At 36.9% G+C, this 14,459-nt stretch overlaps 1 protein-coding gene across 5 annotated transcripts in view; it reads left to right on the forward strand.

The window, feature by feature from the left end:
- The window catches only part of LOC150089235 (angiogenic factor with G patch and FHA domains 1), a 262,222-nt gene that overhangs the window by 68,354 nt on the left and 179,409 nt on the right, over nucleotides 1–14,459 (forward strand). For all 5 annotated transcript variants that reach the window (XM_090390393.1, XM_090390394.1, XM_090390392.1 and 2 more), the window contains one exon: nucleotides 4,016–4,170. In XM_090390393.1, the coding sequence (XP_090246519.1) occupies nucleotides 4,016–4,170 (155 nt within the window). The remainder of the gene's footprint in view (nucleotides 1–4,015; nucleotides 4,171–14,459) is intronic.

Consider the following 14,459-nt stretch of genomic DNA (forward strand, 5'->3'; position numbering starts at 1 on the left):
ATAGGTTCACTGCATTCACTAGTTGGTAATTCAATGTCAATATGGATAAACGTCTTGAAAACATCTTCGCACCTTTGGACTACAAGGCAGGCTTCCCTTGTTTATTCAGAGCTTTCTCCAGGGCAGAATCTTTCAGGTTAGTCATCTAAATTTTCTTTCTATAATCCATATCCAGGAGGAGGGGGTCTTTCGTGGATCTATTTTGAGTCCTCCTCTATTTTTAATAAGAATAAATAATATCATCCATGATATTCCAAGCATAGTAGAATTATATCACTATGCAGATGACCTCATGATCTTGTGCCAAAGGAAAAATATGAATTCTATCGAGAGACAGCTTCAGATCTCAATTAACAAAATTGAGCTGTGGATGTCTCGTAATGGCTACCGCTTATCAGCACAAAAATCCAACTGTATTCATTTTTGTAAAAAACAAAAGATCCACCCTGAGCCTCAATTAAAACTTAAAAATTCCACCATACCTCTTTCGAAAAATATCAGATTTCTTGGCCTAATCCTGGATAATAAATTAAACTTCTTACAACACATCACATACCTGAGAACCATTTGCTTTAAAAAATTAAATATCCTCAGAGTGCTATCTTCGTCAACGTGGGGTGCTGACCGACACTCTGCTTCTGCTTCATCGGGTATTAATCCGATATCGCTTGGATTATGAAGCTCCAATCTGTGACTCTGCCAGGAAAAGTGTGCTAATTCGGCTAGACACTATCCATCACAGTGCTCTAAGAACTGCTTTAGGAGCAATCAGGACATCCAATGTACAGAGTCTATATATAGAGGCACACAAACCTCCACTCCACCTTCGGAGGAAAATGTTGCTATTCATCTATGCAGCAAAAATACGGAGCCTTCCCTTCCATTCTATCTTGCAATACTTATTTGAGCCCCAATGGACCAACTTTTATCAGAACAAACCTAATGAAAACAAGCCAATTGGGATAAGGCTGCTACAGTTAATACAATGCTGGAATTTAGACATGGGTAATGTTTTTCAGGAAACAAGCACATATGACCCTCTATGGTCTGATTATACACCAGTCTGATTTCTCATTCCAACAATGGGGGGAAAATGCAAGCAGCAGATTTCACCTTCAGGAAGTTCCATGCTGCACATGTGGTTTCAAATACAGTGGATTTCGGTTATTTGGGCCACCGGTTAATCGGGGCAGCCGTTTATTTGGGACAAATCTTAAAAAAACAGAACCCAATCGAGAAAATAGCCAGGGTTTACTTCACTTAATTGGGACAAAGGGGCAGGAGACCGCAGCACTGGAGATTACCCTACAATTGTCTCCGACCGTACCACGTAGTTCGGTCGGATTTCTGGAGGTCACAACCATAAAACAATAAAAACAATTGGCAGTCACCTGTTTATTGGGCTTTTCTGTTAGTGCAATCTATCATAAACGGATAGTAAACTCGATCTTATTGAATTTGCGATAATACCGACAGCTGGAATTCTGTGGGTTATTATGGTAAAATGTGCTTACGCTTCCATGGAATCTTCAATCATATAAAAAAATTAATTTTCAGATCTTTTCATTCCTATTTTTAAAGCTTTGTAACTCGTTACTCCATTCTCATTTGCGCGTATTGTGTTACTTGCAATTTGTGTGTGCCGTGTTCTTTGTTATTGATAGCTTATCTTTTTACTGTTTTAAATTTTAACCCCAGCCCACAAATGTCAGTGAACAGAAGTGTCAACTAGTTTAGTTAGTATGTACATATTACAGTACGTATTAATTATTCTGATTATCACATATATTCTTCCGAATTTCATGTATCATTTAATTTTTTAATTGGTAAGGTAATAAAGGGTAAATTTTTGCTTAATATCTGTTACTTTTATAGCCTGTGGATAATATTCCTCCTATTTTCGCTAATTAGAATCGTTGTTTAATAGAATTAAAATTCAATTCACAAATGTGATCACAATGACCGGCAATTACTACACATCGTATGGTGAACAGTACTTTACTATGGTGAGTTCGTTGTAATGTGATTTGATTGTACAGTGAACTAATTGTAAAGGGGGGGGGGGTACATTGTATTTTTAACTATTTACGTGAAACTTCAGATAATTGGGGCAGCCGCTTAATCGGGCCAAAATGCACTAGTCCCGATGTGTCCCAAATAACCGGAATCGACTGTATATACCGATGGCTCAAAAATAAATATGACAGTGAGTGCAGTGGCAGTTTCTTCTATTTTTTCTAGTTCTGTGTCCCAAAGGAATGCAGTGTCTATTCTGCTGAACTGTGGGTGATTAAAATAGCTCTGAATCACATGATTAATCTGTCCATTAAGCAAACTATGATCTACTCTGATTCTCTGAGTGCAATAATAGCATTGAAAAATCCATCCAAGCCAATCCATCCTGTATTGAAGCAAATCAGATCCCAAATAATTGCGTTACAAGCTGATAACCAGTCAGTCACTTTGTGTTGGATACCAAGTCATGTAGGCATCGAAGGAAATGAACATGTAGATCAAGCCACTAAACATCCAATCACTCCAAGCTCTCATAACTACTAAGTACCATATACAGACTACAAATCAGTCATAAAAAATGTGTGTGAAGTGTAATGGTTGCAAATCTGCCAGGCTCAGGGCAGCATTAAGCTGCTTCAATTTAAACATGAACCTAAGTTGTGGCCATCAAGCATGCGATCAAATAGGCAAGAGGAGGTGATCCTGGCTAGGACATGTATTGGGCACGCATCTAACCCATATTTATCTACTCATGGGGGGAGATCTGCCTATTTGTGCATATTGTCAGTCTACACTTACAGTGAAGCATATTCTAATAGATTGCAACCATTATAATAATTATAGAAACACAATTTTAACATTGCTTTCACATCTGAAAGAACCTTTAACATTACCTCATCTGATTGGAGATGATGCAAATCTAGCTGATTTCTTTGTTTTCTTGAAGCAGACATGATTATTTAATAGATTTTAGCTGGTAATTGCACTATGGAATAGAATCAGGCACAATATGCCTTAGTAGCCCTTTTTCCATTAATCAACCAATCAATCAAGACTACCAAGGTTACATTTCTTTTCTAGCCAATGCCATTTTGATACTTCAATTGGCCAGTATGTCACAGTGGTCTTTAGAAGAGTGTGTTATTTGAATGCAATTACATGTCAGACAACTAGTTGAAACACAATACTAGCTTTGCTTGCATTTCAGTGCTGCAAGATGGGAGGGTGCAGGATGCTATTTTATATTGGATACAGAAATTTGAAACAACTGATAGTCTAGTGCCCTCACTTCTAGCACAGTAGTTAGGATCACTGTCTACCACAGCCTGTGGAAAGACCTGAGTTTGAATCCTGTCTTGATAGGACAAACTTTCATCAGATGTATTAATACTGTCATTGTTAATCTCAGGCATTGGTCTCTTGGAAATTAGGGAATTTTGTGCAGAAAATTGATTAAAAAATGTACACTGTTACAGATACAGCATACTAATGCCTCACTGTCTTTAGTCACCTTGATGCTTAACACACCTCCACCTCTGGTGGTTGCATTTATGTTTATGAACAGCCGAATGCAACTGGATCCATCACCATCCAGTTAATGACATTGCATCACCTCTACGGACCCCCCACCCCAAACAATGCCTCAGTATAAATTTTTTCTGAGGCAGATATCTAAATGAAAAGGTCTTTCTGATCATCTTGATTATCACAACTATAAAAGAAGATTCACCAAAAAATCAGAAACTGATCAATTTTGTTATGTTGTGCCATGGAAAATTTTCCAAAAGAGTCCATTTATTCACATTTTTGCAATGCTGAATTCTATAATATGCAAATTTCGCTATTCTTCAGATAACATTATGGCAAATGCCAAGTAGGGACATTTAACTTACAAGATAATCCCAAACAGTTTTATCATTGTAGTAACAGAACAGTTGAGTTGATAGTCATAATTTATTACACACTACTTATGCATAAACATTTATTGGCATATTTACAGAAACAACTCGGTTGTGGCCACCATGTATGAGGATTATTGTTCAGAATTCAGACAGACTTCAGACTGGAAGCTTGTTACTTGTTACTTGCAAAGGTGCTACAGTTGGAAGATTAAATTATCATAATTTGTGCATTCCAGATCAGAGTGTCAGCAAAGTAAGGTTTGCTTTCTTTTCATATTTGTTTATAAATTTGAATGAAAAAGATCCTTTGTCCCTTTTTGGAGCATACAAGGTCTTTCCTAAAAGATGAACTAAAAAAGACCTTGTGAAAAAAAAAACTTTCCTAAATATCTGACTGCAAAAGTACCCACAGGTCTTTTTCATTTTCCATTATGCCGATCGTAGTATCACACAGTTGGTACATTAATCTGTGATTATTACTACCCATATGTAGTACCTTGCATTTGCAATTTTAAACTTAAACTGCCATTTCTTAGCCCATCCAACAAAATTTCTAGATCTTGTTACAATGACTAGATCTAGAAATTTAGTCAGACGGGCTAAGAAAATTACCTTTATTACTGTCATTAATCACTCTGCCAACCTTTGTATTATCTGCAAACTTTACATTAAGCCTGATTTTTGTTTTCGCAGTGCTTGTATAACCTCAAACTTTAACATTTATTCTATTCACCTTTGCCAACCAGCTGCACTGCCTTATTAGAGTCTGTGTTATTATTAACCAAGATATAACTTCTTCCCTCTTCTCCTCTCCTGTCTTTGCCCCGTCCTATCCCCTCTGTAAACATACTCTTCAAATTGTGCATCTGTGTCTGGTTGGCACCATTTTCTGATATCCCTACAATGTCCATATGTGATTACCTAATGAATACTTTAAATTCCTAAAAATTATTTATTATATTCCTAGCATTAGTGTACAAATAAGTATATGTGCACCTGTTTCTGCTACTAGTAATCCTAATGATCCCAATCCAAATGTGACCTCGATTCACAAAGGAGGATCAAAGGCTGACACAAGTAATTATAGACCTGTGAGTTTAACTTCTGTTCCAGGAAAATTAATGGAGGCAGTGGTTAAAGAAGCACTGCAGAATCATCTAGACAAGACTTCAGTTATAGCTCGGACACAGCATGGTTTTGTTAAGGGGAAGTCTTGCCAGACCAATTTGATTGGATACTATGATGCAGTCACAAAAGAACTGGATGCAGGGAATAACTTTGATATTATATACTTGGATCTTAGAAAGGCTTTTGATACTGTTGCACATGAAAGACTGCTACACAAATTGCAGCAGTGTGACATTGGAGGCAAATTGCTGCTATGGATAAAGGGGTGGTTGAGGGGGAGAAGACAGAGTGTGGTAATCAATGGACACTGCTCATCGTGGACTAATGTTATTAGTGGAGTCCCTCAGAGTGTTGGGTCCATTATTGTTTTCTGTATTTATAAATAATATTGATGATGGTATATCAAGCTTAATGTCTAAGTTTGCAGACGATACAAAGGTTGGCAGGGTTGTTACTGACGCTATGCTGCTGCTGCTTCAACAGGATCTGAAAAGGTTGAGCAGATGGGGTGAGAGGTGGCAAATAAAATTTGACATTGACAAATGTAAAGTACTACATATGGGAAACAGCAACCCCAGAGCAACATATCAACTCTGTGGTACTACACTGACATTGGTAGAGAATGAAAAGGACCTAAGGGTAATTGTGCAGGCAGATATGAAGTTCTCTGAGCAGTGCAGACGGGCTGCAAGAGTAGCTCATGGTGTCTTGTCAATGATATACAGGAATTTTTCTAGCAGGGATAAGGAGGTGATTATTCCCTTGTATAAGGCAATGGTCAGGCCACACCTTGAGTACTGTATACAGGTCTGGAGGCCTCATTTCAAGAAGGATGTAGAGCTGCTGGAACGGGTACAGAGAAGGGCAACAAGATTAGTGAATGGAACAAAGGGTTGCTCTTACGAAGAAAGGCTTAAGTTTTGCAAATTACAGTGTCTGGAAACTAGGCACCGGCGAGGTTATCTGATAGAGGTGTATAAAGCTTTGAATGGTTTGAGCATGCTCAATGCCGATGGGATTCTTCCTCTTGCTCAGAATAATCACCTGAGAGGGCATAAATTCAAATTGAGGAAAGACAGATGTAGGATAGATGTGCGGAAATTTGCCTTTAGCCAGTGGGTAGTTGGTTGGTGGAACAGACTTCCATCCCTTGTTGTGGAAGTTGATAGTCTAAATAAATTTAAGGCTCAGCTGGACAGGTATTTCGAACGAACGGAGCGGTGAAGTGGAAGTTTTTTTTTTTTTTTTTTTTTTTTGCTGATGCTGCATAAGCTTGCTTTCGTGCATCATATGCCTCTACTAATGCTATACCAGTAGACAACTCCTACAGCATCCTCTCCATACCAAGGTTCATCGGCGTAAAAGACTCGCCTGGTGCAAAGAGCATGCAAGTTGGACATTAGAAGACTGGAAGAAGGGTGCTGGTCGGTTGAGTCGCGTTGTTTACTCCACACAGTGGATGGTCATGTACGGATTTGGCATGAATAACACGAGGCTCTTAATCCATAAGCATGGTATCAAAAGTGTATGCCGGTGGAGGCGGTTGCATGGTGTGGGGCATGTTTCACTAGCAGGAACTTGGATCCCTGGTGCATGTGAAACAATGTACCAGTGGTCTCCGCTATCATAACAGCTTGCTGACTGTGTACACCCCGCTATATTACACCTTTTCCTGAATGGCGATGGTGTACCAAGATTACAATGTGCCGAGCCATCGGGCACTTGTGCAGGAATGGTTTGAGGAACACAGTTCTGACTTCCAGCATATTGATTGGCCTCCGAACTCCCCAGGTATCAATCCCACAGAGCACTTGTGAGACACTATGGAAAGGCATATCAAGCATCTAGATTGACCAATCACCTCTATACCTACATTGCTAACAGCATCACACCGCTTGGTTGGCCACACCTCCCGAATGCTTCCAACATCTTGTTGAATCAATGCCACGTCAGATAGCTGCTGTACTGAGGTCAAAAGGAGGACCTACAAATTGTTAGTTAGGTGGTCATAATTCAGTGATCACTGTGTATACCGACATTGATTTCCATGATGTTATTTAATAGTTTACTAATAAATTAATTAATACTGTGGTGTTGTAGATAATGCTTTTTGACATTAAAAATAGTTTAGAGAAAGGCACATTACATTTTTTTATTCTCATTAAATTTTTATTGAAATATATGTAATTTTTGTTCACAATTAAATTAAACAAACACTTTTTTCATTAAAAATTGTTTAGAGAAAGGCACATTACTTTTTGTATTAAATTGTTATTGAAATATATGTCATTTTAAAAATTACATAGATTTCAATAAAAATTTGTACACAATAAATTCAGTCATACATTAAATTTATTCATTCTCTTGTGCTTCTTCCATATCACTATCATCATCTTCTTCACTGGCTCCTTCACTGAGACCCTCGTAGAACCCATGACAGTGTCGGGGAATAATATTTTCTCGGCATAAGTCCATGAGGTCTTTTTTCTTTTCAGCTTGGATCTACAGCGGGCCATTTTATTTCTTCTTTAATCCCAAACTTGAAAAGGTGAAGGCACGAAGAATCAGTTTTTGAATTTTAAAGCATTTGAAATTTTATCTGAGTAGCCGTACTTGAAATAAATATTTTTCAGATCCTTCCTTCTGGTACTGTAGCCAGACTATTTGAAGCCATTTTACTGGTTCCCCAGTAGAGTCTTATCTTATGTTTTTGATTACAGTGCTGCTTGTTTCTGTGAAGTTTAATACCTCTTTTGACTGACTTCTTTCACTAGGTGCTTCCCAGATTTTGAAGCCATTTTGGTCAATGCTTACCATCCAGAAGGATCAAAAATATCAACAGTTTTGCTTGCAGTTTAAATGTGTGCATGCATGCATGGAATCGCATTTCATCTGGGAATGCCCTGGTTCAAAAAATATTTGATTTATTTTGGGGATATTTAGTTTTGGAAGGCATACGTAAACATGGTTGACATAATTGCATTTCTATTTTTATCTCCACAAGTGTTGGGCATGAATACCAATTCTTTTCTATCATTGATGGACTTCATTAGTTGGTACAAACACAATGTGACTTCTGAGACTACCCTCCGAGCTAATGCCTCCTGCCACATAAAATTAGTCACTAATTTTGTGCCAATGTTGTATGCTGTCAGATTATAGACAGCCAAATGCCGTTTATAAAAAAAATTGCTTTTGCTTTGACTTTAGGACAGTATCCCATTTCTTATAAATCAAATTTATAGAAGTGAAGTTCATTTTCAATTGATTTTTGTTTCAATCTGTCTTTCCATTTCCAGGATTTAACTTTTCCATCAATATGTTGTTGAAAGTCTTTATTTTTTTCCCCTTCTCACTCATTTTTTGAAACATAAAGCATTTATTGCATATATTTTTTTTTTTTTTTTTTTTTTGACGAATGAAAAGACATATTAAACTTTGTGTGAAATACCTGTTGGTAGAGCCAGAATTTTTCGGGCTTGATGTTTTCTTCAGAACACTTCTTTAAGTAAAAATTATGCATTTTAGAGAGGTTCAAATCACTTGGCAGATATTGCTTTTGTGTGTCTTTTCTTATGTAATATGATGGAACTTTGGGAAAGGAGTGAATATGCTCGTAAATTGTTTGAAGGGCAGTTTGCAGTTTTATTCCAGGCTCATACTTTCCTCTTTTATCATTTTCAACTACAAACTGTTCATTCCTTTTTTTTCAAAACATTAGCCACTACTGTATTTGAAATGTTCAGAGTAGCCAAAAAGAAACCTTGGCAGACTCTGAATTTTTTACTATCCTTTCCTAACCAAAATTATCTTTTTTTTTTCTTTCTTTTTTTTGCCCTCCTAGACAATTTACTTTTAGAACGAGTAGTTGCCTTCTCTGTTTCATCAATCAGTGCACTTAGATATAACCTTTTCTTATTTGAGTTGCTTATGTTCCAGTGTTCTTCAAATACTCTTTGCCTCTCGTTATCATTGAATAAACTGTTACATTTTCTAGGGCATTTTGAACAGTCTTTTGGAAAACGTGTTGCAGCTATTCCTTTGCCCCTACTAATGGAAAAACAAGTCTCTCCCCTTTGTATCTTCTTTTTGATCACATTCCTTTTCCATTTATCAGGCCTGGAGATCTTCCTTCTTTTGCGTTCAGACTTCCCATCTAAAGTTGCAAGGACCTCAGTGTCACATTATCCTGGATTAGGAGCACCCGAAAGAGTAACAGTGTCTTTTATTTGTGGATTTATGTTTGTTAAAGGGGCATAAACTCTCTTCTTTGAGTTATTTTCTGCTTCATCATTTGAAGAGGCAGAAGAAGAAAAATTTTCTTGACTCGGGAATGTAGTGGGTCTGTATCGGAGTCATTGAAAAAATCATCTTCCCTGACCAATGATGTTGGCCCAAGCTAGAAAAAATTTTTAATTAGACTGAAAATTTTTCATTTTGGAACATAATTTTTAATTGGACTTTTAATTTTAATTTAACTGCTGCTAAATGATTTGTTAACTCCCACTAACTTGTTGTTTAATATGCTCATTATGAAAATCAAACAGACACACTTGGTACAAGAAAAATCTGGTTTAATCATATGCCTAATCTTAGTGAAACTAAACAGAACTGAATCAAAGAAAACATCAAATGGGTTAAACACGTAGAAACAGGCAAGTGAACACATGCAGATGACTCTAGAATTCGTGGAACCCTTGCCGGCGGAATTAATGTCAAAGAACGTCAATTACACATAGCGTTGTTTTCCAGTAATTTGTGGTCAAAATGTTGAGGGTCAAAAAACTTTGTATACATAATGTCATTCAACATTTTCTTGGTTTACAGGAAATGTACTTACAGCCCAGGCTAACTTGTAAAATACTAACCAGAGAGAGAGATACAGCTCTTGTTATTTGTATAAATTAAAACTAAAGTTATCTCAAAAATGCAACTTTGTAGTTAAGTTTGTTTGACACCAAACCTCGAATTTCAACTCTACCCACAGCAGCTTTAAATCATTAGTCTGTGTATCTCCCCAAGATAGCAGTTTTCTGACCTACCTAACACTATCTGAACAGTATCAGTAAATATTCTTACACCCCTTCTATTTAAATGTATCCCATTGCTGTAAACACATTCTCTCTTGTTAACAAGCACAGACGAAGCTAAGAAAAAGTCTACCCCACGAGCCTTACACAGCCTCTCCAGGGTCCAGTTGATTTTCAAGGCTCTAATCATGTACCCCCAATTATGTTGCTTAAGTATCATGCTGTTAAGTAAACTCATTTGGATTGATCTCAAAGTATTTCCTTGATGCTTTATACACTGATTCTGAGCACCTTAGTAACTTCTGGAAGTATTCCTAGAAGAATTCTTCTAGGAATCCTGTGAGGCTCCTTTTGGAATTGCTAATATTTCCTGTGTCATGTTCTGAATCATTTGCTCAGTTATTGCAAATCTACAACCTTTCAAGGGGGTTTTAATCTTGGGGGGAGTTATAGGGATCCCCCAAGATTAATCCAGCGAGTATGGCAGATGGGGAACCACAGTGATGCAGTGCTTTGCAAGAAATTCTGTGATGGGAAGGGCCAAGTGTATGAGAGCATTGCCATAATGCAGGCGCCAAATTCCTGAAGCTTACTTTCCTGGCCATTTTTTTCCAACATCATTGCACTTGAACTGTTTAGTATTACTGGCTCACTGTTTTACCACGTGGGACAGATTCATAATGAATAATACTCTGAGTCAAAAAATATAAGTATGATTTTCACATATGATCCATCTTCTTTCTTTTTTGAGCTATTGGAGAAGATAAGAGTCTTCCATTGAGAGGACTGGGCTTTTTTTTTCCCAGGTTATAGCCAACACTCATGATTTGTCACCAGTAATGATGGAAGAAGCAAAGTGTTGACTCAATCTTCATCAGCAGCACACTAATGAAGATTGAGTCAACCTTGTGCTAACCTTATTTGTTGAGAAAATGATTGTTGGGAATGTAGAAATGTTCCATTGTAGCAGTAGTATAACTCACTGCTTTTTATGAGTTACACTACTTGGTACAACTTTTATCCATGTATAAATTCAGTACTGAATCTGTTAAAGATGGTAATTTGCATAAAAGACTGATTATATTGATAGCTTTTTACAATATATAGTATTATTTTGTGTAAATGATTATGCTATGAAAAAAAAAATTATTTTTATATTTAACTGTTTATTATATGTATTTTATATTTGCTTTTATTTTATTATTATTTTTTTAAAATCTCCCATATTTAGTATCAGAATTTTGGTGCTAGTTTAGGGTTATATGTTTCTGCAACATTTATATGTATTACATGCTGTGACATATTAGATTAGAGCCTCTAATACTCATATAATGGGTCCATCAGTTTGTTGCAGAACAATTCACACGACAGTTTGATGCATGGCAGTTTGCTGTGTGTGACAATTCAGGGCATGACAGTTTGGTGTATGCAACAATTCAGTGCATGACAGTTCAGTATATGAGACAATTTGATGAATGACATTTTGCTGTATGTGACAATTTAGTGAAAGACAATTAGTGGCTAAAACAGTTCAGTGATTATGACAGTTTGGTGTATGTGCAACAATTGAGTGTACCATACAGAGATCAGAAATTAACAAAATAAATGAAGTAAATAGTTTAGAAAACAAGACAAATTTTGGCAACTTAGAAGGAAATGCAGAAATTTAGTGCTAGTTTAGGGTTATATGTTTCTGCAACATTTATATGTATTACATTAAGTGTGTACCCATGCTGTGACATATATTAGATTAGAGCCTCTGGTACTCATATAATGAGTCCATGAAGAAAATAATATATTTTTTATCCATTTATTTTGTATAAAAGGATTCGTGCTGATTCTTCTCATAGGAAATTTGGAAAATGAGTATGTGCCTATTTTCAGCATGCTCTGTCTGTATCATAATACCTTTGATGCTGACTAAGTGCTTTTGTCACTTAGTCACATCAAAGTTTATCATCCATTAGTCAGTAGCATCAAGAATTGCCAAGGGCCCTAGTCAAAACACCTCACTGGGCCAGAACTCTTTTCCTTGTATTGAGACTGACTCCAGTTCCAACCTCTACACAATCTCCAGAGAAGCCTACCCATCCACAGTACTAGCCTACTGCTAACTTCTTTCAATAAAAACTATAGCACAGGTTACAAACTGAATGTCAGAAGATGTACATTACCCAGCTGGCACCCATTAACGATCTCTACGTTTGGACTTTGGAACAACTTCTTCCCCTTCCCCCATGTGTATTTCATAAAAAATGCAACTTACAGAAGTAAAAGTAAAGCATGAACAATGTTCTCTTGTGTCCGAATGTTTAACCTGTCCATGGCACTTTTTTAATAGGATCTCCTAAAAAAAATGTGCATTAAAAAAGGTGGATAGTATGCTCCATAAAAAATATAAAATATCAAGAATGGTATTGTGATCACTAAATTCACCATTTACAGCATGGCATGTTAAAAGCTTGCATTTTCTGTCTTGCTTTATCACACACACGAAATTGTTGTATTCACAAATTGTCTTTGACCAAATTGTCACATAAAGCAAAATGTCAATTGCCAAATTGTCTTGTGCACTGGACTGCCATGCACTGAACTGTTGCATACAATGAATTCTAGAGCAGAAAAAGGTAGCATGGGAAAGTTATAGAGCAGTGCATAGTACTGAAGCCTACAACAGCCACAAGTTGATTTGTTATAGTAACACAGATAAAGTTAGAGAGGTGAAGGGTGTATATGAGAAAGTATTGGCCAATAGAGCAAAGAATGGGGATGAGGAATTTTTTGTTTATGTGAATGCAAGGAACAAAAAAGTGAATCAGATTGGACAATTGTGCACTGGATGTGGGAAAGTCTTAGACAACCCATCTGATGTGGATGAATTTACCAGGTAGAGATATTGGAGGTCATCTGTTTTTACTGAAGAAAGACCCTTCATACTGGGAAGAGGCTGTGCAGGTGAGGCCGAGTAATATGAAATTAGTGATTTAAAAATTACATCTTAGAAAAACCTTTGGGCATAAAGGCAAGTAAAGCTCCTGGAGTTGATGGCATATACCCAGTAATTTTTAGGGACCCCACTAGGGAGAGTATTGAACCATTGAAGTTAATTATGAGAACATCTTTAGACTCGGGGGAGAGTCCTTTGGATTGGAGAAGAGGTAATTCTAAGAGTGAAGCTGGTGACTACAGACTGGTTAGTGTGACTTCAGTAGTAGTGGAAATCTTAGAAACATTGATTAAAACTGCAATCCACGGACATTTAAATAGATAAGGCATTCTGAATAATACACAACATTGTTTTGTTAACGGGAAATAGTGTTTAAAAAAAAAAAAAACTTAGTAAGCTATTTTGACACAGTTACTCATGAGCTGGATTAGGGAACAATTTCAACATAGTTTATTTGGATTTTAGCAAAGGCATTTAACTCAGTCCCCCATGAGGGGTTATTGTACAAGTTGGTACTACTGGAAAAATTCTAGGATGGATTGCTGGGTGGTTGCAGGGCAGAAGGCAAAGGGTTGTGATTAATGGATATTCTTCAGACTGGCATACAGTCAGGGATCAGTACTTGGACCACTATTGTTTCTGATTTTCATAAACAACATCGACGATGGGATAGAAAGCTTGATGACAAAATTTGCAGTGATGTAAAGATTGCTATAGTAGTTAATGATCAGTATCAAGCAGCACTCCCTCAGGATGACTTGAACAGGCTGTAAGAATTGTCAAAAAGTGGCAGCTATGTTTTAATGCAGCAAAATGCAAGGTCTTGCACTTGAGGAATAGCAACTCCAAAATAAATTACACACTTCGTGGAATTGAATTAAAAACATTAGAGATAAAAAAGGGATCTGGTAGTTATAATAAAAATAGATATGAAGTTTTCTGGCAGGCAGGAAAGCCCAGATGTTTTATCTATGATTTATCAAACATTATCCTGTAGAGATATGGAGGTCATAGCCCCACTGTATAAGACAATTATGAGACCACATTTGAAATACTGTGTTCAAGTATGGAGACTTCATCTGAAAAAAAGACACTGAGCTTCTTCAAAGGGTCTAAAGATTGGCACCTCACATGGTGAGATCAGAAATGGGCAACCATATGAGGAAAGACTCTGAATGTGTAGGCTACAGAACTTGGCACCCAGGCAGTTGACCTGATTGAGATGTTATAAGGTTCTGAGAGGAGTTAGTAAAATGAATGAAGACAGAATTTTCACTGTTATAGAGAATTCCAGAACTTGTGGGCATAAATTCAAATTCAGGTTGCCTTCACAGGGAGTTAAGTCTCACAGTCTGAATAAATTCAAAGGTCAACTGGACAGTTACCTATGTGAGGAGGGAAGCAAATAATTTGTAATTTCTTATCTACTCTTTTTTT

This window comes from Mastigoproctus giganteus, chromosome 2, assembly GCF_048544385.1.
Source record: "Mastigoproctus giganteus isolate SK-2022 chromosome 2, ASM4854438v1, whole genome shotgun sequence".
Taxonomy (NCBI): Eukaryota; Metazoa; Arthropoda; class Arachnida; order Uropygi; family Thelyphonidae; genus Mastigoproctus; species Mastigoproctus giganteus.